The sequence below is a fragment of the Sparus aurata genome, chromosome 6 (assembly GCF_900880675.1).
Source record: "Sparus aurata chromosome 6, fSpaAur1.1, whole genome shotgun sequence".
NCBI lineage: Eukaryota > Metazoa > Chordata > Actinopteri > Spariformes > Sparidae > Sparus > Sparus aurata.
In genome coordinates this window covers 20,631,040-20,655,939 of record NC_044192.1, presented here as the reverse complement: position 1 = coordinate 20,655,939, position 24,900 = coordinate 20,631,040, and the positions used below count along the sequence as shown (strand labels likewise).

Here is a 24,900-nt window from a genome sequence, read left to right as displayed (position 1 = left end):
GAGGCTTCGTGAATTAACATGCTTTATTTCATTGTTCAGACTTTACACATGAACCTTATCAGAAGCGTCTGTTTAACACTGGCAATCAGTTTCAGGCAATAATATGGCTACAGTTCAATGGACAGAAAAGTAGGCAGAATTCAAACTGTAAATCGAAAAAAAGTGACGATGTAAAAACAAAGATACTTCATGAGAGAAACATCAGCTGGACACAGAAATATCTCGAGTGTGAGCATCAGGACACTTATAACGAACGTCTGAACAACAGAAACTGTGAAGTATAAATCTGTAAATATATAGGGCAGCATACACGTGAATGATGGGTATGATTTTGTGTTGACATTCAAAAAAGCACGGTACCATAAATGGTCTTGGATCTTATATTTCTTGTGAATCTCTTCTCATGTGCAGTTACTTACTGGGATTAAATATAATATACAATAATTTGTTTGACAAAGACGTAATCAAAGTGAAAATGACCAGAATTTAGTCGTTCAAGCTTCTCAAATGTGAGGATTTGTTGCTTTTTCTCACGATGCAAAAGCAAATACTGTTGGACATTTAGTTGGAAAAAGCAATCTGAATACACCAATAATTCACACACAAAAGAGAATTAAAATGGGCCTTTGAACTATTTTTTGATATTTTACAGGCCAAACAATTCCTCGATTAATCCAGAAAACGGTCAGCAGATGAACCAATACTGAAAATAATCATCAGCTGTGTACTTGCTGTGGTTGAACACAGCATCAACATGACAGAGATTAGTATTTGTGAGGTAGGGTCCACTATGAGGTGAGTGCACAGTGAAGTGGCTCTGTGGTGACTGTATAAGGTAACATGAAGTGGACACAAAGTGTGAAACTGATTATAACATGAGAACAAAACACAGCAGGGTCTGTCGTCATCAAACCTTTCTTATTTCCATAACTATCTTAAAAATGTTCTAAAGTAGTCAACAGACGTTTTTTTAAAACAATCAAACAAGGAAAAGCCAATAATAAAATGAAACATTAGACATGATTATAATTTGTGCTTCAGTCTGACGATATCAGACGGATTAGGACACAAACAGAAAAGGTCTACAGCTGTGATTTATAAATTAGGGTTATTTTATTTCCTTTTTGCGTGCGGGTGGTTTCTGACAGTAGAGACAGCTTTGACTGTATAGTAAGAGGTATTTATCATTGGTGCAATAGGTGCACTATAGCAATGAACCAAGAATGATCAGGAATAATAAATGAAGTGTGAAGAAAAAAAAATAGGCAGAATAGACACATAAATGTCGAATTAACAAATTAAAAAGGCCAACAAACAAAACTGTATTGGAAAACTCTATTTTCATGACATAATGCTAGTTCATGATGATCCAACAGCAACAAAACTAAGTGTTAAACCTTGACATCAATATAGTGTGAATATAAAATCTCTTATCTCTATATCGCCTTTAAAAAAATACACTTTATACATGAAATCCAACACAAATTTGGCGTGTTCAGTGCACATCTCCAGTGCATCCCCTGAACACTTAGAAGCTACTGTATTCTTGCTGGACAAAGACGAGTTTAATCATTTATCCTACTCATCTATGAAGCAAACATGTACAGTATATATACTAATACATTAAACTTGGTTATTCAAATAAAGGCGGACCTTTTCTGATTCACTCTGCTAATCTTGGCATCAAATATTACTGAATGTTAGTGTCTCTGTTGAAGAAGAAGGCTCACAGTTTGATGGGAAGTCGGACTGTATCAATTGGCAGGATGTAATAACATGATGAGCGTATGATATAAAACGTGATCCCAGCTTTGATCAGGAAAAATAAAATGCTACAAGAACCATGCAACAGTCTTAACCATGTCCCAGCATGGTTTGCTCATTTCTACATGGTGAAGGATGAGTTTAAATCTGTTTGTTCACAGAAACAGATTTCAGACTCGAAAGCTGGTCGGCAGCCCTGAATTAGGTAAGATGCTTTACATCACAGCTTCACTCATTCTCTCCTGCTGATCATTATTCATGCAAGCATGCAAAGAAAAGCACTTATAAGGAGAGATCTAGAAACAAATCAACTTCTCTCCTCAAACAAAGGCCAAAGTCAAAGTATTTTACACCAAGCATGCAGCGAGGTGCTTTCAGTTCCGTTGGTGTGGATATTAAAGCAGCTGGGAGGCCTACTACTGTGTGTGACTGAGGAGAAGAGGCGTAAAGCTTGTTGCAAGACAAAAACTGGGCATGCAGCGCCCAAAGCTGAAAATGAAAAGGCACTGGGAAGTCTTGGCTTGGTGCATATGTACAGTGCACTGCATGCAAAGGGGAAAAACTTTCTAATTTGTCCTCAGTGGGAAGGAATGAGTGAAATCAGGGCCCATATCCTCACAGCTACAGCGAGGTCACAGTGAGGGCGTTCTCCTCGGACGATGCTGAATTCATCCACATTCATTTGTGCTGTGATTCAACTTTACAATGTACATTCCTCCCTTTATGTCCTTCACGAACATCCCATCAGATCAAGATGATTTTGAACATTTACTGGAGCTCATTCGCAGCTGAAGAGGACAGTTTGCGTCATGGAATGTTTTGCAGTCAGCCACAGGAAGTGTGCTTCTGTCCTGACTTGACTCTGAGCTGATTAAAGTCATGGAAGAATCATTCTGTGTGCAATTTGGCAAATAAATGATCTGAAACCACGCCAAGCAGCGTGCATGGCCGATATTCAGTGCTACAGCATTCAGAGAGAAGCTATGCTCTCCCTGAAGTAGCTTAAAACCTTCGGCAATCACTTGACTGCATTCTTTCAACAAAAATGCACCTGTGACCCTTCATTATATGTGTGTATAATGAAGATGATAGATGTATTAAGTTAAGTTAAGCAGCATGACTGAACAGTGGAAGCTATGTTCAGAGCAGCTGTGGAGAAGGTTTCAATGCGCTGGTTGTTTTCTGTAGTACACAGATGCTACAGCTATACTACATGCTATTTAATGTCTCTGATGAAGTAAAACGTATCGCTGAATAACAACAAACTACAGCAGGGATCACCTGATGGCTTCGGCTGGACAGGATGGAGTCAAACTCTTTAAATAAGAAATGAAGAAAGTGTCTCTGGTCAGCGTTTCCCTGCTTTTCATTCACAAAAAGCTGTGCTGGTGGTCTCTCTGACACTGAACAGGTCAGAGAGAACAACAGGAGAGCTGGGGAAACCGTCATTATAAATCTGAAAATTTAACAATAAAATGGAATTAACCTTAAAAATGACACGGACAAAAGGGGAACATTGAAGCCGATGTGCTCTGGCAGAACCGTATCCTTGGCTTCAGTGTGCAACATACTTCTATAGTGTTGTTTTGTGGTGTTTACACTGTATACGGGATGAACAACAGAATTACTATCACACCGCAACTCTCCGGTGTCATGCTAGGTGGAGAGCGGGGTTGGAGATTTACAGGGCAGGTTCTGGCGATTGTGATTCTAGCGTCCTCCCGCTGGCAGAGGACCCATGGACAGGGAGTCCTCCTCGTCAATAGTGTCCAGCTCTTCGGTGCGCACGGCATGAGTGATGAGCTGAAGCTCCTCCAAGAGCGTCTCGCTGCGGTACGCCACGCGGATATCGGGGACGTTGGTACGGCGAATGTCGTTGCTCTCGGGGCCCTCCCTTGAATAGCTAGGGCCCAGCCAGTAGCTTTTGGCCTGGAAGTAGGAGAAAATACATGCGTGTGAAGCTCAGAGACAGTAAAACACTGATGGAAACAGAATATTCATTTATATTATAAATAGCGGCAATGAGAAGCTCTTGTTTACCTTGTGTGAAAACCCGCTCATGAGGACACTGTTTCTAGCCAGCTCACACATGTCACAGGAACTCAGCTTCCACACCTGAGTAGCAATGCTGTACTCCTCCATCAGAGGCTCCTGGACCCAGACACGCACACACACAAAAATATCACGTCATCGTTTCTCAGCCTGTTTTTGCAGTTTTTACCTTAAATGTAGATCACATGGAGATTCAGATAAACTCCCTTCACACTGACCTTGGTGAAGTGGAACTGAAGCGGATCGTCAGTGGACAGAGACACCATGAGGCCTCTGGACAGGTACTCCGGCAGCGGGTTACGATGGTAGCTGAGGAAGAGGCTGTTGTTACTCAGTGGTGACATGGCGATCCCAACTTGAGCCAGGTAGTAGAGATACTGCAACACTGGGGCCTGATGGATATCAAACAGAGCGAAAGGGACAAACAAGTAAATACAGCTGGAAGTACATCTTTGAGTTTTACGTTTCAACAGCACTAGCAGATTTTCACCCCTTCTGCATAAAGACTAAATCACTAGTTTCCTGAATGCTGCGGCAGGTATAGATCACCTGTGACACACATATTTTTTTTTTTGTTTACCCAAAAGAGCAAACAGAAATGTAACAAAAAATGTGTAAGGATGATCTAATTTGGGACCCAATTTATTTTTTTTCCAGTTTTTATATTGTTGATTAACAGTTTTTTATGTACTTTGGTTTTATTTATGTTGTTTTAATCTTTTGTGTCATTGTTTTGGTATTTGTTTCAGCAGCACTAGTTAATTAGGACAGTGACGCTGTGATTCACATGTTTTCATGAATTAACAAACTGAATCTTGAACTTGTTAGCAGTTCCAGCAGTGATGGCCAAGGGGGACCCATTAATACAGTATTTGTTTCTCTCTATGCTTCCCAAAATGTAATGCCGTCCCATGGGGGTCAATATCATTATTCATACAACACTGCTCCATCAATACACTACTTTTTTTGAATGTCACACAGTATACTAGTGTTGGTATAACCAAACATTTCTTGAACAGTCTTTTGGAAACAAAGTATGCTCTGCTCTTACCTTTCTGAGCAGCAGTCCATGGGAAATGTTCTCTGATAACATGAAACCTGACACCAGGTGGTGGATCGGCCCGGCTTCCCCACAGTGAGGTCGCAGCACAAATGTGTGGAAGCCTCGCCGCCTGAATTAGACAGTTAAAACAACATTAGAACCTCAAGTATTTTGTGAATGATTCAAGTGTCTAATTGAATCGATGGGGGGCTTAATGAAGAATCAAAGCTGGCTCATACCTTCGCAGGTGGTTGAGCACAGTCATGTTGGCATAGGTGTAGTAGAGGTAGTAGGAGTAGGGAGGGTTATCTTCTTCTGTCCAGTCGACTGGCAGCGGACTGTCCAGATTGAAAATGTGGTGCTCTGGTTTAGACTCATCGTCCACGCTGTCGAAGCCCACCACCTTACACGACAAACAACAAAGTAACAATTGCTTAGTGTCTCTCAGTGTGAACGGTTAGGAAAGATTTGATTTCCTGTGAAGGGAAACTCACATGCTCCAGGAAGAGGTGAAGCTCGGGATGACTGCGGGGGTTGATCGTGACTTCAAACAGAGGCATGAAGATGTTCTCCAACATCTCCTGGAAATTTGCCAGCTGCTTTTTTGTGTGGTACACATCACTGTAGAGGTAGTAAACGGACAACAACAATTTTATTATTTGTAAAATAAGAATTTGTTTTAAATGCAGGTTTCATTGTGGAGTTTAGAATCCATGTCTTTGCTAGTCAAAGAGTTAGTTATAGCTGCTTGTTCTTTGCTTTCTTTTTTTCTTGAGCAAAACACTACAGGTGAATATGGTAAGAAATGTGACTGCTTATTTTAGATGTTTTCTTTCCCCTAGTCTGAAAGAAGACATTACACAGATGCAAAACAGCCCAAATCGCAAAACTGAACAGTGCACTAAAATACAATTACTTTGCCTGTAGTGTCTGACCTTAAGAAAGAAGGAAGTAAAGACAGCTTGTCTTATGGAATGCACCTATTACCACAAAGGCAACGCAATTTGGGGGAGTACTCACAACAGACGGGGCACCTGGATAAGCCAGCGCACATTATCAGAGTAGACTCGATGTTTAACGGCCCACTGAGCCAGCTTATCCCACTCGTCCCGGGAGCGACCGTAGATGGACAGACGTAGCTCCGAGTTCTGGTACTTACTCTCCTCCAAGTCATACATCACCTCCTGTTCAGCAGGAGACATCAATGTATCAGTTTGTGTTGATACATTGTTTAAATGAGACACTTCCTATGCAATATATGAATGATTTCAAACCTTGATTATGTGTGCAAAGTATTTTCCTTCAATGTGGTTGTCGGTCTTGATGAAGATCTCTCTGAGGATGGATTCTCCAATGGGGTTGTATTTGGCGTTGAACTTGTCAAACCGGTGGAATGTGTTACGGTCCTGATGAGTAAATCAAACCAGTCAAACTTCAGTTACATGTATTATCTTTAAAACAAGTTTAGTCAGATACTGTTTACTGCTGCTTCCATTTCTCACCGCATGCATGTCGAGAGTGTCTACGCTCAGGTCGAACGCCGTCAGGTTCATGGTCTCAAACACCTCCTTGAGGGTCTGACCGCGGCCGCGCTCAATGTGTACGATCTCCCCAGGGTATTTCTTCATGGCTCTCTTGATGAATCGCAGCAGGTGCTTCTGATTCATGCAGGATGATGCATGTATATGTGTGTCCACCTGGAGTAAGGATGGATAAAATATGCAAGAGTTTAGTAACGCTTGTTGTCAGCATTTCAGAATGTCTTGATTAAATATTTACATCATGCGTGGTCTCTTGCCTTTCGTATGTTGTAGAAGTCTCTGTGTGGGACTTTCTTCTGAGCTGCCAACTCCTTCATCTCATTCAGGAGGATGTGCATCTGGAATTTAGAGCTTAGGTACTGTAGGCGGCGGTAACAGAAGGATTTCCTGCAAACATCATCCAGAGGAAACACAGACATATTTAATTTACAGTGAGCTGCAAAACAATGAATTTGCAGGATAGAGATATCAACAAAACACTCACACTGGCCCGTTGATAATAAGGGCCATCATCACATTCATGTCTGCAATATACTCCTTCAGGTCAGGATAGGGCAGGTCCAGTTCTGCACTTCTGAAAAGGAGATCAGTATGAAAGTTATACTAAGAGACAAACCCCTTTTGTTTAAATTACCATGTCACCCTGCAGGTGCAAACACATACTTATCCATGTTCGTTTTCTTGGTGTAGACATGGACCACTCCATCCACCATCTTGCAACCATATCCGGTGTCTGCTGGCATGTTCTTAGGGTCTTGATTGTCATAGGGATGTGTCTCTGAAACAGGCGGGTGGACGGGAGCATCTGGAAGACATGGAATTGAAATTCATAAAGTTTAATCATCTATGCGGCAGAAAATATCTCAAAATTATGAACACCTGCTCATAAAAAAGACACAAAGTGTAGGCGTGTTTATTACACAGTGGTCCAGGGTGGCTACTGTTTTTTTTATTTGATCTAGATTTGAGTTTGGCAGCTTAATACCAATAAATAAATAATAGTCGCTTAGGGAGTAATTCTCTAACTGTTTATTGTTTAGTGGTTTTGCTCACTAGTTGGCATTTCCTATACATGGCTATGTATGCACTGCCTGAAAGCTTATCTTAAAGTTTATCAAGCATTTTCAAGCTTCATCATGCCCATTAGTTTTGGTCCTTGGAAACCCATTTTAAAAACAATTTGTGACTGGCCATCAATACAACATGGGACAAGTTAGTAGAAAGTTGAAACACATTGCTAATGTAATTACTAATCATTCTTTTGTTGAAAATGACTCACACAATCAATCATTTACCTTTTTTTTCCTTTTGCTCCTAACACTTCTTGTATCTAAACAGCCACTCTCATGTAGGGGTGATGCAATCATTCCTGGTATTTTGAGGTTTCATAAGAAAAGATTCAAGCTTCCTCTTCACAACACGTCCAGGTACGCTTGAAACACTTGCAGCCTCTCTTTTGACAGGTAATCCCTGAATGGGAACTGGGAACCCTCACTAAAAGGTGTTAGTTTCAAAGTATATATATCAGCCATTATTGCCTACTTGTGGGACATATCAACCATCTCTGTGGAATTCAATAAAAACCCTTTGACTCAGTACAAAACTGAAGAATGTACTGCCGCTATCAAGCAGTTCTGTTCTTTCTGATGTTGCTATGTAATAGAATGTGCTTGCATGTCATACCAGCATCTACCGGGGTCTCTGGTATATCCTCATAGACTCTCAGATCCAGAGGTTTCATCCCGAGCTCCAGCAGGGTGTGAGTCGTGGTCTTACAAAAGTTCTGCATAGATCGATTTATGTACTTCTCCCGGATGAACAATGCCTTCACAACACACTTTGCAGCATCAACCAGATCAGTGAAGGGCACCTGGGAAGACATCAACAGACAAAATGGTAATTAAAATGGTAGTGAATGGAATTTAACTCACTGGAGTTTACGTTTGAAAACATTCAAACTCATATGAAAATAATTCCTCACCCCACACTTTTCCTCTCCAGATATTGAGACCCGCTGGTACTCTTTCTCCATTGGCAATGCCCTCTCCATAAAGCCATCGTCAACGGTGTCCACACTCTTCTCTTTCATCAATCTTACAGAATATAGAAAGAGAAAAGGAGATTTAAAACAAGAGAAAAGCAGGCAGAAACAGGACGGGTGAGGACAGTGTTCTTGGATATTAAAGCTTTGCACACATTCAGTTTCAAACTGTCAAACTTGACCTCTCCAGAGGACTGCAGTGGTTCAGTTCTTGGGGTCTTACTTTTTTTAAGGTGCTTATCTCAAAGAGTCTACAAATAATTACTTCACAGCTTGTTTTTTGTCCTTAGACAGTGAAACTCTGATTCTATTGCCTGAAACTGCCACATGAGTTCTTAAGTCAAGTTGTGTAAAGATCACAGGAATAACTTACAGAGGATGTATCCCACTCACTTAGAAATGCCATTGAAAATGATCTGGCAACATAATTAAATGATGTATTTGTGTTAAATTCAAGACATTTGCAATCATCTCTAAAACTTTTCCCTTTGCCAAAAAGTAAATTAATTTGGAAAAAGTCAACAAAAAGAGAATAAATATGAATACTTCACATACCCACTGTACACATAGGGTTAGAGCTAAATGGCATGTTAAATGTCAATGTATCTATATCATAAACTTAATACTTAACCTGCAGAGCTGCCCAGTGACCAGAACTGTAATATATTAGTTTCATTACCAAGAAAACACCAGAGTTTATATCTCAGTTAATTTGAATTGAGATCAATAGAATAGGCCGTCCCAGACTTAAGACATTCACACCTAACCAGATTTATTGCTTTTAGAAAGAGAAAATAGCAAAAGAACAAGGTAACTGTTTGTACATTGCATGTATACCAAATGGCCAGCAGGGGGAAGATGTGGTTAATCTCCACATGCTGATCATCTCTGAAAGGGGCCCTGGAGAAAAGTACTTACAATAAACTATTGGCTTCCTAAATACTGCAGACTACACATTGATAAATATCTAGTATCAATATGCGCTAATATATTCAGTTATATGTAAGAATTAAATGGAAAAAACAGAAATGAATTGAAAGATAATAAACATCAAAAGAGAAAATCACCACATCGAACAATCACACTGGAGTAGTTCTGACTCACTCTAGGTCTGGAGCACTGTCGATTTTCATGAAGTCCTGTTTGGCGCGGAGCAAGATCTCTGGCTCAAGCCTTGGGGTGATATGCAGCAACGCAGGATAAGTGTGGGCAAGGCAGGAGAGGGGGGGCAGATGGGAATCAGAGGTAGTGAGAAGAGATTAAGCACACAAATGGAGGACCACATATGTGCACAAGCACACACCTGAGCGCTCACTCAAACAAGCACCCTCTCTCACACACATACACATACACACAAAGCACGTGTGTGATCAAGGAGATTGACACAAACAGAAAAATGTCATCAGTTAGTGGAGGTACACCCTGATTGGTATACAGCAGATTGCAGGTTTGAGTCAGATAACCACCTAAAAGGATCAGCTTAGTGGTGCAGATAACAATCGAGACAGAGCTCACCTCCTTATAAAAGTGTGTGTAAAGGAAGATGGAAGAGCTGGACAAGTGCCAACTGCTGGCCAGCCCACTTAGCTGATTGTTGGTTAGTTAGCCCACAAACTGGCGTGTTGGAAGCTGATAAGCTTGTGTGCATGGGTGAAAGCAAGACTGTGTGTACAAGGCAGGGGCAGGGGGGAAGCTACATCTGTCAGAGGCCATGTAGAGAGTGTATTTGACTGGCTCTGTGTGTGCCGTGTTTGCATTTCCTCACTTAATGTCCTGGCTGATCTGCCTCTCTAGACGGTGCCTTCGCTCTTCCAGCTGTTCGATGGGACTGTCCTCTGGGAACTCGTACGGAGCACTTCGCATCTCGCTCTCCGCCATGCTGCGTGAGAACAGCTCCTAGTGCAAACATGAGTTTGTCAATTTATGGTGTCATAAAACAGGCAAACAGGTCAATCTCCATGCAACTATGAACTTATGGCAGGCTCACACTAGACCACCTGTTACATTTACCTTCAAATAAAGCCAGAACAAGTTCAGTGATACAAATTAAGAAATTTTGATGAACTTAGTTTCTTATCTTTTTAGTTAATATTTATGGTATCATTCTTGATTTTTGTGGGCAGGCAGTTTAGTATTACTTGGGGACTAAGGAGCAGACACTTATTCTTCAGGCAAAAGCCATCAAAACAATATACTGTACAATCAATAATTAGGTAACGTTTAAGATAAAGATTTTCAAACTTGCCCATAAACAGCTAATTTAATAGAGTTTCTGTGAGTTTACTGTGTGGCAACATTATTTGTGTGGCTTTGAATTTGTACCTCAGCAATCTCTTTGTACTTTTCTTCCATGGATGTCCGCAGGTCGATTGGGTATTGTGTGATAGAAACAGGCGTCCCTGGAAGGGATCTCTGAGGCTTGAGGGGCTTGGGGATGGATGCACCACACAAATCTATAGACAGACACAGACGGAGTTACAGTATGTGACAGAAAACACATGATGCCACAAAATCAGAAATGATTACTTACATAGTTTTCTTTATGGTCCAGTGAACAGTTAAGACGGAAAAGGAGATTTAAATGAACAACTAACTAACTGTAAAAACTGAGCCCTTGAGTACGACACTTGAACATCTAAACTTTCCATCATAAAACAGCCAGAAACCAGCAAAAGGCTGAAAAGCCAGAAAGCAGAGCAGTTAAATATATAATATCCCCATACTAAAAGAAGAGATCAGGGCCCGTATTCACAAAGACTTTTATCTTAACGTTAAGAGTACTCCTAAATCGGACAAAAAGTTTTTATGTAGGAGTTGTTTCTTAAAAGTAATTCACAAAGCCGCTGAGACCTACTTTTAGTTATGAAAACAGTAAACTCCTAAACTAGAACTAACTCTCTGTTGCTATGGATGACGTCATTTTATAAGGACGCACTTAGAAGCGGTGACAACGGTGATTGGTTGTTGAGTGACAGGGCAGCCCATTGAAAAGTCATTTAGGCTACGCAATGCATGAAGCGAAAATAAGGAAGTTGCCTACAAGCCCATGAAAAAGCCTATGAAAAGATATCGGAAGAAGAAATGTATTTAAGAGGAGAATTAATTGCCTCCCCCCCCTCCCAAACAAAAACGCTTCGGACAAAAGTTACAAATTAGAAGATTGCGATGAAAAACCTGAATTGTCAATAAAAGCGGCATTTGCTCGAAAAGCTGCGTCAAACCACTCTCCATCAAAATTCGGGAATCGTGTGTTGATCCGGGCCATTTCGCAACAATGTCCAGTGTATTGTAACATGCGTCAAAGACAATTTGTGTATTGATGGAATGCAACTTTTTCCGATTGACTAGACCTATTCGCACGGGACTAGTATAACCTGGGGACCTCAAGTAATTTGTAATAATTGCGGAGGTCGTCTGTGATCTTAATCCCGTGCGAATCTGCCATGTCCGTAATTTGTAAAGTAAAAATTCCACCACAAATTACCTACCATATTTCGACAAACAGAGGTCATGTAATAATATTAGTCCCATGCAAATCGGCATCTCTGTGATTTGGGGTCGTTTTTTGTTTTTCTTAAGGTTTTTTGTGTTTTCCACACCTTTTTTCTGCCTTTTTCCTGGTCGAGAATTATGGAGGCTGCGTTGGGAATTATAAATAAAAGTTTTGACAGCATTTTGGGTGCAAATTCAGGAGGCTCATCAGAAGAGCGAAATCTCGAAAGATGATTAGATGGATTACATGCATGGTAGCATGCCGTAAGGAACATTTTTCTGTCTTTCAACAGGCTCACCAGTTATTATATAAAAAATATCCATATCTAACCGTTGTGCTACTCCAGCAAGGGCTCCGGTGTGATCGATCCGGGGGATAATGTCAGTAAATTCGAGTTAAAACACAGACTTCGATTATCCTGTGCGAATGCGCCGCACGAAGCACGAACGTGGTGGGATCATTTCTAAATCACTTGAGGTCCCCAGGTAATACTAGTCCCGTGCGAAGAGCTGCATTTTCCCCGTAGCCAAATACCGAAATGTTGCCAAACATTTTAACTCAGGCGTTATTGGATTGTTTCGGTTGGTTGGGAACGTTATTGCTTCCCTCACCAACTCAACCACAACTTCAATCCCTTTGCGGTCCATCCAGTATCGTTTTAATAATTCCCTGTTATTTAGCGTCTCCAAAACATTCAGCTGTGACCAGGTCTTAGCGAGTTAGGAGTCCTCTGGACTACTTCTAAGGTCTCCCAGACTTAGGTGCTACTTTTAGGCTTAAAATGTTTTGTGAATAACTCTTATTTTCAAAAATTAGGACTCCTAAAGTTACGACTGACATGCCCATTATTTTTAGGAGATGCTCCTAAATTCGCCTGTTAGGAGTTACTTTTAGCCTTAAGATTCTTTGTGAATACGGGCCCAGATTCATAGTCATTAAAACAAATTATCTCTTTAAACACACCAACACTCATACAACATGGCTTCTTGACTGCAGACAACATCATGCGCAGTGAGTTGCAGAACTCATCGGGGTTCAGATACACATGGACCATCTGGGTGCTTTGCAGGCACACAGCTAATTCAATAGTGATGATTTAAATCCCTCTACAATTATTCTTCATTTCACAGTCTGTTGACAGCAGAGGCAGACACATATGTTAAAACAGACAAAGCACGCTAGACAGAAATAGAAAACAATTCAAAAGTGGTTGACCAAGGATTGCAGCGAGTGGTGGTTTGAGTTGAGAAGACTATGATTTAAGAAACCACAAATTTGCCTCTGAATATGTGCAAACGATAGCTTAGACTTGTGTGATACTCATAACTAATATCAAAGCAACATTTATTTATTTAAAAGCTACAGATTTTGGACAAACTGCTATCATAAACAACTGTTCTTGCCGCTTTATTTTATGAGAAACTAGAAAATCAAACAAGTAAAAACCTCAAATAAAGACAGGCTATTCAGAGAAAAACAGCGTTGACAAGATTGAGAAATCTGTGGCAGACAACTTGCTTTGTTTCCTACCTTCAACTACAGGAGAAAAAAAATTCTTGCATCTATGCTAAGACATCAAACACAAAGACATCAGTTGCAAATACTATACAGTTGGCCACGAATTAAACACATGCACATGACCATGATTACCTCTGAAGCTCTGGTGACAGTGGCCGTGGCTGCAATCTGTGACAGAGCATGGAAACCCTTGTAATGTGTCCAAGAACAGAAGCTGGCTTGAGCAAAGACAGCTGTAACAGCAGATAGTGTGTCACTTCAATCCCACATGGGCATGCACACACTTTAAAAAGAATTACCCCAACTCACATGTACACACTCAGTTGTGCATACACACACCTGAGAATGACACAGAGGGGCCTTCCCACCCCAGACCTGCTAGAAACAGATGACGCCAGCTCCACTCCAGACTAAACCAAAAACAAAAGCGGTTTAACTACTACTAATGGAACAAAATGACTTTGTGTGAGGTACAGGGAGAAGCATCACTTTTACACAAGAGATTCTTGAGTACCCTCTAAAGAAACCTTGTGTTTAATTTGAAAGAGAACAGTAATTTAAAGAGTACCAGAGCTCTGTGCACATGCAGTAATTCAGTCACTCATAATAAGTCTATGGCTTTGGGAGTGGTGTGCTCACTCGCCTCTATAATTGTTGCCATTATTGGTGCTGTGTCTGGTCTTTGACAATTAGTCTCTGCCATCTGCTGTCTGCCTCCAATGCTCCAGAGTAAGGAAAGAACAGAGGGTAACTCTCCACAGGGCATGAACACTGGCATGACACTGGGAAACATTTCAAAAGCACACAGAAGTTTTAAATGATGTGACAAGGACATAAAAACAATGTCTGAACATACATGCATAACAGAATGCCACTCAGCAGAGTGCATACCTCGGCCAAAGCCAACAGTCCCCTTTAATTCAATAAATTCTAATCCAATATTTTAAAACACCCATAACTGCTTAAACAAAATTTAAGATCACCCCATCTAGGATCTTCGTCAAATTGTAATAATATAATTGTAATAAATTCATTGATATGAATAAAATTCCTAAAATTTTGAATAACGCCTTAAACAAAGTGAGAAAAAAATCCAACAAAACTAACCAACAAACACACAGACATTGGTGAAAACACAACCTCCTTCGTAACTCATAGAGCCTGATCTTTTAGGCAGATATCAAAATAAGAGTTTTAAAATATTACACATAAAACATTGAAGATTTATGATTGCAATATTTACTGTACTAATTGACCACTGAAAAATAAACTCATTTGCAAAGTACTGATTGTGTGCCGATAGCCAATTCCAATGTTTTTTTGTTGTTGTTAATTTTGTTTTCCAGTTCCATTCATTACACTGTCTTATAAAGAGCTCAATACAACCTTTGTACATGAAAAATAATCATTTTCTAACAACAGTAACTGCTTCAAAAGCCCTTTCAGCCCACTACACACCTACATACTCAATGATAGGAATTTTCAGTACTTATGTGGACTTACAAATTAAGGGCAGGGATGTCACAAACCAGAAGCACATGGGGGGGAGGGACGGACGGACGGACGGACGGACGGACGGACGGTCATCAACTCCGTCAGCCGGGGGACGGACGGACGCTCATCGCCGTCAGCCGGGAGCTCCTAGCCGTCAACCGGCGGACGGACGGACAGACGGACGGACGGACGGACGGACGCTCGTCACCGTCACGCTGTTCCACCGTCTGGGGAGAACCCTGAGTGTCCATGCAATCCTCCTGCCTTTCCACCACATATGACTCTTAATCCAGCACCCCCAACTCCATTTATCTCTGTGACATCACAGTAGTAGGGAGGACAATCATTCTACACAAATCTACACAAGCAAACACAACAAAACTGGGAGAAACTCTGCAGTAAAGCCCGACCGATACCTCGCTTTTTCGGGCCAATGCTGTTTCCGATATTAGGGAGTGACTGACCAATACACGCATTTACACTGATCCCTAAATGTGGTGATCAATTAACTTGTGATAAAGACATGTAATGGAGGCAGAATATTTTACAGATTAAGAATCAACTTCTGTTGTCTAAAATGACATTACTGCATTGAAACGATAAACTTCACTGGAAATTTGATTAGTAAAAACTACCCCAAGCAATCTTTTTGTGTAAAAACTGAAGTTTTCATATCGGATAACATATAAGCCAATACTGATACATCTGTGATAAGCCACCATCGGCAGATAATATCAGCCAACTGATGTATTGATTGGGCTCTACTCTGCAGACTAAAATGTTAAAAAGTAATGGAAAGCAGAAGAGTCAAAGTTTTGACTTATATTCTGTTCTGCACTGTGATACCGCTTTCAAATATTTCTGACATGCAAAGACAACAAAAACGCAGCCAAGAGCCAACCATTAAAACTACAACAGAGAACATTAAAACAATCTCACCAAATAGCAACGAGACTGATAAATTAAAACACTGTCAATCTGTCTTGACAATGTTATCTATAATTTTTGTGAACAACAAATACAAATGTGTTTGACGTCTGAGACAGGGTGGAGTCTAACTACAGAAAGCTTTAAGCTAAAAATGTACACTTTTGTGACTCAATTGTGAAAGAGAGTATGGATCAACATGGGAAAAAACACCCTCATTTCCTTTTTTCAATAGTGTTTCTGTGAATCCCTGACTCCCTAACATGAAAAAAAAACCTTTTGTTTGCTTTGTTTCAAACCACGGTTTAGATCACATGAGAATACATTTTGGCACACAGGCTGGCCAGGAAATCCAGCCTTGCCTCAAACACACTGTTTACTGTGCAAGTGTGCCTCATCTACTTCAGAATGAAATGCTCTTCTATATTCATCCATCCATTGTGAGTTAATTTGTCAGCTCAGAGAGTAATATTGACAAAGCTCGCCGTGTCAGCTCTCCCTCACATCCCTGGGACCTGAGTCTGCACACCACCCACACACACCACCCACCTGTTCATTTAAACCCCACCACCGAGAGTCATCAGGAATCTGTGGAGCTGCCACTCTATGAGATCAATATGCTCCTTCCAGCCTCTCGCATTCTCACTGTCCACGGGCCAAAAGTTGCAGCAGACCCATTTTGGCCATTTCAGTTCATATTCTGAACATTCTGACTTTTACTATCTTTTCAATATTTATCTTTAAACGTTTTGTGTGCAACAACTTCAAGTCCCAAAAACCCTACATTGTTACCAAAACATGCCAATCAGGCCTGCTGGCTGAGCCATTTACTGTGATGATGAAAATTCAGATATCCAGAGAATTAATGAGATTTGGCTTCCATTTTAGCAGCACTTCCTCCAGTTGTAGAGTCAGTTATCTGCCCGTGTAACTGATTAGCACATCTGTCAGATAAATTGAGTATGCTAACGATTAAATCTCCAAATTTTTGCACAACATTGTACTGAAAACAGTCCATGTTGTTAGGCAGCCAATTCTCAGTGAAATGTCAAAGACACAGTTTTCAGCATAGTAACAACACCCAAGGAAACTGGCATTTTAGGGACCACATTTTGGCTTGCATTGCCTCATATCATCAGGCACGGTGCATCTTAAAGTCACATTTTGTTTTCAATCATTGAACCAGTTCATGTCTCAATGAAATAAAGGGAAATATATACATTTACATAAAATGCAGTCACATGTACCCTTACAATGTGTAATTCCCTTTGTCATCATGGTCTGGCATGTAAAAAAAAAGAGTGTCAGCTTTGTATACAATAGATAACCGATAGTTCTAATCTAAAAGCTGCATTTTTGTTGGCTCAATGCCACTGTGGCAAGGGGCCAACTCTTACAGGCAGGTGTAATTTCTTTTGCATTGCCTGTTGCTTGTTTCTTCTCTCTGTAATTGAGAGCTATAGCACGCCCTGAGTTAACGCCATGAATTCAGTAATGTGACTATGTCCATCCAATTGCAGCAAGCTCTCTTTGAACTGCAAATGATGACATCTGAATGTCTCTCTTGATAGTAGCAGACCCCTTAATTAATAATGTCATTAGAAGTAAATATGTCTTTTTCTCTGCAGCAAGAGGTAGCGCAGTGACCCCCACATGATCCTCTGCCCGACTGAAACATAGGCCTGGGGGGGGGGGGGGGCTCTGCTTCCATCGGTCCAAGCTGATCGGATAGGAGAAAAAAAAATCATCTTCAATACTTTAATCAAATTTACAAAAACGAGACATGGTGGGAAGTATGGCATTATTATTAAGATTAAAACGCTTTCTGAAATCAATATCTCACAGTGTCACAAATGTATAAAGATAAAATAATCAAGGTGATGTTCAAATTCGGTTCCACTTGTACACATTACATTACACCAGATTTCAGATTTCAAGGTAAATCTTCAGAAAGAAATTTGAACCCAAATGAATTATAGTTTTCTTTAGATTATTTGTTTTACCACCAGCAATTTGTAGAACAACAATATAATGATGATTATGTCCTCACAATATGATACTTGTACGGAAGTATTGCCCTGCCCTACTTACTGTTGCGCAGATGACCATATGTTTGTACATGTATTATTCAGACATGCAAACTCCAACACAATCAGCTTGTGTTTACCATGATGAGAATAATGAATTCAATTCAGGTTGTCAGCTTACATTTGTAGTCATATTAAATTGGTGTAATGCAAACACAAGGGAGCCTGTCGAATGTAACTCGGCTAAAAGTCATGACTAGTCAGGGATGTCACGCAACAGCAATGCCCATTATGGCCTCTCGGAATGAGAGAAACTGTTGATGGTATAAAAACTACGCTAGTGTGTGTCAGTGTTTGTGTTTCTGCAAAGTGTCTCAAAGTGTTTTGATCTACTCCGATTGTGGCACCAGTGTTTTGAAACATGTGTTTTTCTTCACAGATTTCAAATTATTCCCTGAGAGGAAGAGTGATGACACACGCCTCAGATGTTCCTAAGCAACCACAGATGAGAATAAACCTCTACTTCAGGTCTACGTCTCGAAAATATGTTATCAGTACTCAGCGGGTTGAGTGCAACAAAACAAACAGGGGTGACGAAATATTGCCTGCAAATTCACTTTGTAAACAGCTGGGGTATCATTTTATTTTAAAAATAACTTAATTGAGGCCTGCTGGAGAGACAGAAACACACTTCAATGCGTGCATAAAAACCAACAGGCTCTTTCTTAATGCTGTGGTAAGACACATTTACCTTTACTGCTACTCCGCAGCTTTCTGTAACATAAACAGCCTTTAAGAGGAGACAGATAAGCCATCACATACACCAGCATACAAAACAGCTGTCAGCTGTTCTCACAAAACACTGCCCACATTCACATCAGGAAGGTCAGCATGTTCAGGTGGACTTCTAAAAGACCCCAGCAGTTCTGCCTGGGGTGTACAGTGTTCATCTTAACTACACTGGCGTAAAGCCAAAACTCACCAAAACATTGTTGCACAAAAGAAAAAAAGTCTGTGTATGCGCTATTGCTGTTGATCCAAGCTAGTCTCTTGAAATTACATTTTGCATTTTGTCAATCATTCAGACTTAAATATTTGTTTTCATGGGGGTTGAAGGCAAGGACCAAATCCAGCACTACGACTGTTTTTCTTCTCCTTTTGGTTTTCGGCAGGCTTCAGGCTAAATGGCACATAGCTACTGCCTCTTGCTATTAGACATGAATACTGCTACGCAGTTGGTCAAATTCATAAGGTGTCAACTGCTTTTTCAACACCTTGGACAAAACGTACCAACGTATTTTTATGGCAAAATGTGTATCTGCTACGCAAAGTGCATACAGGTTGACAGGATAAACTAGGCTATATTTCAACCTAAACACAGCTGGTGCAACCAAGCGCTTATTAAGATGATTTATTTTCTTCCTGCTTCAGTGACACATTTCAGCAATTGAAACTTTGCTGCAACATCCCTCATTTACCGAACTTGTGCCATGCACTGTATATGTTTTGTTTTCCTTAGCACTGATTGATCCACTGGGCAATATCCCTGCATCATACAGGAATGTGGCAAACAGCAGCAGGGAATAGATGCCCCAGATGTTTACTCACTGCAACAGCCAAACTCTGCAGCAATCTATGGAACATATCAAGCTGTCCAAATATCAGCATCATAGCAGAAGAAGAAATGGATGACATATTTTTCTCTCCCATCTGCTTATGATTACCCCAAAAGACACCCCCCCTCTCATTTTTAGATTTCCTCCCACTGTCCTTTGCATGCTGTCAGTTTATTCCAGTACAAAACAGCAACTGTGTTTACTAGCACCTCATCTGTCCCTACAGGCTTGCTTGAGCAGTATTTCTGGAGTGATAAACACCATGCATCACACACAACTGCGGCTGAAACTTCTAGTTAAACAGCATTCGCATAAACAGGCTCTACAGTATATATAGTATGGTGTTGTTCATCATTACTCAGCATGTGTTACAGTACCTCTGCCTCCCTGCCTTGTCCTGTTCCTACAGTCTCCGTAACGGTCGCAGTGGCCTTGTCAGAGCTCCTGCGGGATGCTGGGACATGTAACTAGGCCTGGGACGGCTCGATGCACCCTCCCCCCGGCAGCACAGAGGAAGAGAGAGAATGACAGCAAAGAGAGAGGAGAGGAACACAAGATACCCTCTCTCCTAAACACAAGCTGCTCTAACACCAGGATCGCACTGTCCCCTCCTCTTTTTCCCTTTCCTTTCTTTCCCCTCTTGTAACTGTCGCCACCTCCAATGTGCTGGCAAGGCAGTTTTTTTCACCCTTTTTCCTCTAATTCTCTCCCTCTCCCTCTCTCTCTCTCTCTCTGCCTCTGTCTCTCAGCTGCTTCCTGGATTACACCGGTTTTCAGCCCATGAACAACACAGCCCCCAAGCTCCCGGATTTAAATACTGGGTTGGAACATACCACGTGGCAAAACGGGGGAGGGACCGGGTGAAACCACTTCAGCCTCTATTGTGCAGTAAAATGGAGGAGGCCCTGCCTCTCTGGCCACTCCCACTTCTTCTCCTAACCTCCCTCCTCTTATTCATGACGCTCTGCTTCCATCCTGACCGCAAACCTTTAAAGAAGTATGAATACCACTTAAAGACACGTTTAATTTGCACTGAGATCAATATAGATAGATTCCTTTTTGCTATATTATTGTAATAGAATCACTTAATTTACACTACATTAGTTTGTGTGGCTGACATGCAGTTAACTACACTGTAGCGGGGTGATATGGTCCTTTGCTTGTCATTTTCTTAGTATGTAATTATTTTAGTTATTAATTCTAACTATTTCAATCAGCTTATTTCTGTGACTTAATCCTTTACTGATATTGTGTGTGAATCACTCTAATTGATGTCTTTTAATGTGCTTGCTGTTGACTCGTCTGTGTTGATGTGTCTGTTTATCCATACTCCAAGCCAATTTTACCACGCTGGGAATGAAAAACTAATTTAAGTCAAACAATTTTATGATTTCCTTAATTTTGATTTGACTGTCAGGTGTTTGAATTCAGTGTCTGGCATGTAAGGTCAATATTCACATGACAGTGCCCATACAGATATATGGGTGTCCTGAGTGACCAGACTCATTCACACACTGCATGCTATGTTTCCATCTCCACCGCTCACATGATGCCACTGGAGGCTATTTACCTTCGACTTCGCATGACTGCTCTATAGCACAAGAAAGGCCTATTGCTATATTTCACAGTGTACAAGAAATCTGCAAGGCCAAGTTGCATTTTTAGTGACTTTTCAAAGGATCATCATGGAATTTTCCAGATGATGGTTGAACAAATATAGGCACAGAGAGACTCACACAAACATCAGCATGAAAAACACACAAAGGGCAGACACAAACCACACCAGGTACTGAATTCTGGACAGATCCTCATTTTTGTGCAAGCCATCACACACAAATGACTAGGCTGCAACTAAAGACAAGCCAACAACACTCAGAGGACAGCATGATTACCACGTTCCCCTACTTGTCTGACTCATGAGTGAGAGTTTGTTTTTCACCTTTTCATGCTCCAAACTCAATATTGTGTGTTGAACCAGTGCCAGAGAGCAAAATGGCCAAAACCTTTAGGCTAAAACAAGAAACAGGTCTCTGGAATCAACTCATGAACCAAGCTGCATTCCTTGTTGTTTATTCTAGAGCACAAAGATAAAACAATATTTTAATGAGTTTTAACGACAGAAGAACCATCTTGATATATCATAGTTCACAATCAACACGACCCACCACCCACAGTTTTTGAAAAAAGTTGACCTAGATAGACAATACAGTCGCAGTCTCTGAATGTGAAGCCTATTGCATGATGGACCTAACATGTGGTGGTCATTGAGGTTTCCACATCCTGTCTTTGGAAAGTGTGGGGGGGGGACTTTTATAGTTGAGGAGAGGCCCAACTAAACCACAGCAAATCAACAAGCTATTGGCAGGTTGTTGCTAAAAGCAACATTATGTAACTTTTTGACCTTACATAACAGCTTCAAAATAATTTTGATGGTACAGTGTCTTGTAATAGGGTGAATGGGTTCTCTAGCCCGTTTCACACAGAGACTCTGCATCATTATTTCTCTGCCTTTGTTTGTTCAAACCAAACCAAGCAGCTCCGACGTAAAGTTGCATCAGTGTGTCAGTTCATACAGCTGTGGATCAAAAAGAGGTTTGACGGTACACATTGAGACACATACAACAACACAATAGTGGAAGCTGACAAAGACATGGTGATTCATTTTTTTGCTCTGAATCACGTCACATATGCATTCACACACTCACTGATTCAATATGGCATTCAATGCATTAAACTGCAGGAGCCCCCTGACTCTGCTGCCAGGGACACATGCCTTTTTTAAGGCAGAAATGTGATGCAGAGTTGATTGGACAGACAGGATGACAGAGGGTTTTCCACAATTAACGGCTGTATTTTTTTCATCATAGGTTGCGGAAGACACTACCAGTTACTGTGTTACTGTTTTTTTGTTCCTGTAACACTGCTTTGTGCGTTGAAGTGTGGGACATTTTTCTTCTATATGATGAGTAAATGATCTGTTTAGTTGTTGTAGACTGTGAACACCATCAGGTCAACACACCCCTGAACCACAGCTTTTCCATTCAGACTCATGCCAGCTCACCTCTGCTGCTGCTCTGATACTACCTCCGGAGATGCATCAGAGCCACAGTGAAGCTGTCCTCCCTCTCCACATCTGTAACTTTCACATAGACAGCAGTGCCAGAGAATCATTTCAACAACTGATTCTAGTACTCAAATGGCAGTGTGAAAGGGGCTTCTGGCTCAGCCACTTTGCCCTCTATCAATTGTTTCTGCTCTATGTAACTTCAGTGAGAGGGTAGGATCATGTTACATACATTTTTTGCACCTTTAAGATAGATCTTAGATTTAGGATGAACACAAAACATGATGAGTAATAATTGAAATGGAAAACACCCGTCATGACTTTGTTAAAGCAAAGAAACAAGTGCTCAATCTATTTAAGCTTGTGGTGTCAATTTTCAGTAGAAAGCTGGAAAAAATAACAACTAACCTAGAACAGGTTTCTACATTAACAGGGTGTATACAGAGATTCTTAAGATGAATTTAATACCTTTTTACTACCTTTTTACTACCTTCACAAAATTTTTTACCACCAGCACGACTTTATGCTACAACTATAGCAGCGTAAAGTGTGAAGTAAAGTGACAAGTAAGGTAATGAAATATCTTTCCAAAACCAGCCAGCATAGAGCCCTGACCATAGGAGTTGAATAAATCAAGATGCTGGCAGGCCTTGGTCCATAGGTTTTACTCAATGTCAAAAACAATTGCATAACAATTACAAGACTTACACTTTAAGAAAAAATAACTTAAGTTCAAAACTGGGCACAACAACTGGCCCACACACACACACACACACAGAGAGAGAGAGAGAGAGAGAGAGAGAGAGAGAGAGAGAGAGCAAACTTTAAGTGTAAGTCTGGTGTAAATTGACCCATAGTCCTGTTGTATAAGGTCACCACATGCAGCCCATAGGAGAAAGAATGAGACAATTTGGGACAACATAGACAAAGTTATGGACAGGCAGCTTAAAGCAGACCCAAGGGGACATGGGGGAGTTAGCACTTAGCACTGCCCCATGCCCCATGGGTCTGCTTTAAGCTGCCTTTCCATAACTTGGCCTATGTTGTTTTCCTACCTGGGCCATAGAGTCCGTTTGGACGATTTCATCCAGCCATTCATAAACGTTGTTGAACTTGTTTCTGGGGCACCCGCTCTGTCTTTATTTTCACCAAGTGCAGAGTGCACCAACAGCCTGAGAAGAAGTAGGCTATCCTGCGCGGGCACTTTGACAGGCCTGCGGACGCACAGCTAACAGTAGAACTATCTTTTCACTTGTCATGAATGACTGCCAGCAAGCTAATTGGCTGACGTTAGTTAGCAAAACAAGCAGACCAACATTAGAACTCGCTAACGTTAGCTGGCGACAAGTAAATTTGCTGTCTCGCTAATCCCCCCCCCATCCACGTAATATGTATAGTCTTCTTACAGACATTGCAGTAAGCCTCTCGGTTGTTGCCAACTACTGGCCTAAGCCAGTCTTTAAACGTTGGTTCCTCCATCCAGAGGTCCGAAAATTTGCATTTGCCCATGTCTGCATTTGCCCAGGTAAACTAGCGAACTCACACAGAGGGTTTGGTGGCAAGCCAGCCGGGTACTCAGATTCATTCCTATCACTCAGGTCCTACTCGCAACATAGAAATAAATTCACGAAAGTTTAATAATTTAATGGTCTGCACGAAAGTTACAAAAATTGAAAAACGCATAGGCCCAGTTGGATGGAGGCATGAAAATTTACTACCTTGTCAGATGACGTTTACTACTTTTTAGTGGCCTTAATTTGGCTTAATTTAATTTACTACCTTTCACTACCTTTTACAACCCCGCGGCCACCCTGATTAAGGTGTACATAATTTTTTGCTTTGATTATAGGTTGTGCAGTATTTGAAACAGCAAATCAATCAACAGCAGCTGTTGAGCGATGGGAATTAAGAACCGGAACCTTTGAAAACCATTTCCAAATTTGTCTTGATTGGCATATTTTGCCTCTGAAATTATCTATTCCTTTACTGATGCAAGTGTGTTTTTCTGGCAGGTGCAAAACAATTACTTTAAACCCATGAATCTACACTGTTGGAATAATAATTACATCCACGCAGGCAGACGTGGCACATTTCCTATTGACAAAGACAACCTAAATGAAAACGAATATTTAATATAAATAAACAAATATTTGCTAATTTCATCCATTTTAGATGACAACAGACTGATGGTACAGCTTGCTTTCAGGCCACAGCTAGTTCAACTAAGACTGACCAGGAATCAATGAGATAATGAGACACAGCATACCATTAGGCAGAATCAATAAGGGCAATGGTATCAATAAAATCTTATGTATTTCTAG

General features: G+C 40.9%; 1 protein-coding gene across 9 annotated transcripts in view; it reads right to left on the bottom strand.

Moving 5' to 3' along the window:
* Positions 1-24,900, bottom strand: part of ampd2a (adenosine monophosphate deaminase 2a) — a 35,758-nt gene continuing 10,858 nt past the window's right edge. For 5 of the 9 annotated variants that reach the window (XM_030419508.1, XM_030419509.1, XM_030419512.1 and 2 more), the window contains 17 exons: positions 10,763-10,893; positions 10,206-10,336; positions 9,545-9,613; positions 8,381-8,492; positions 8,083-8,269; positions 7,063-7,213; positions 6,884-6,973; positions 6,657-6,786; positions 6,361-6,555; positions 6,133-6,264; positions 5,879-6,042; positions 5,353-5,479; positions 5,098-5,261; positions 4,868-4,988; positions 4,035-4,208; positions 3,805-3,915; positions 1-3,693 (listed from right to left, as the gene is read on the bottom strand). In XM_030419508.1, coding sequence (XP_030275368.1) covers positions 3,475-3,693; positions 3,805-3,915; positions 4,035-4,208; positions 4,868-4,988; positions 5,098-5,261; positions 5,353-5,479; positions 5,879-6,042; positions 6,133-6,264; positions 6,361-6,555; positions 6,657-6,786; positions 6,884-6,973; positions 7,063-7,213; positions 8,083-8,269; positions 8,381-8,492; positions 9,545-9,613; positions 10,206-10,336; positions 10,763-10,893 — 2,408 coding nt within the window. In that variant the 3' untranslated portion in view covers positions 1-3,474. Of the gene's footprint in view, positions 3,694-3,804; positions 3,916-4,034; positions 4,209-4,867; positions 4,989-5,097; positions 5,262-5,352; positions 5,480-5,878; positions 6,043-6,132; positions 6,265-6,360; positions 6,556-6,656; positions 6,787-6,883; positions 6,974-7,062; positions 7,214-8,082; positions 8,270-8,380; positions 8,493-9,544; positions 9,614-10,205; positions 10,337-10,762; positions 10,894-10,970; positions 11,216-13,583; positions 14,965-19,892; positions 20,350-24,900 lie in introns of those variants that run through there. The other 4 variants (XM_030419510.1, XM_030419511.1, XM_030419514.1 and 1 more) reach the window with 4 other exon arrangements.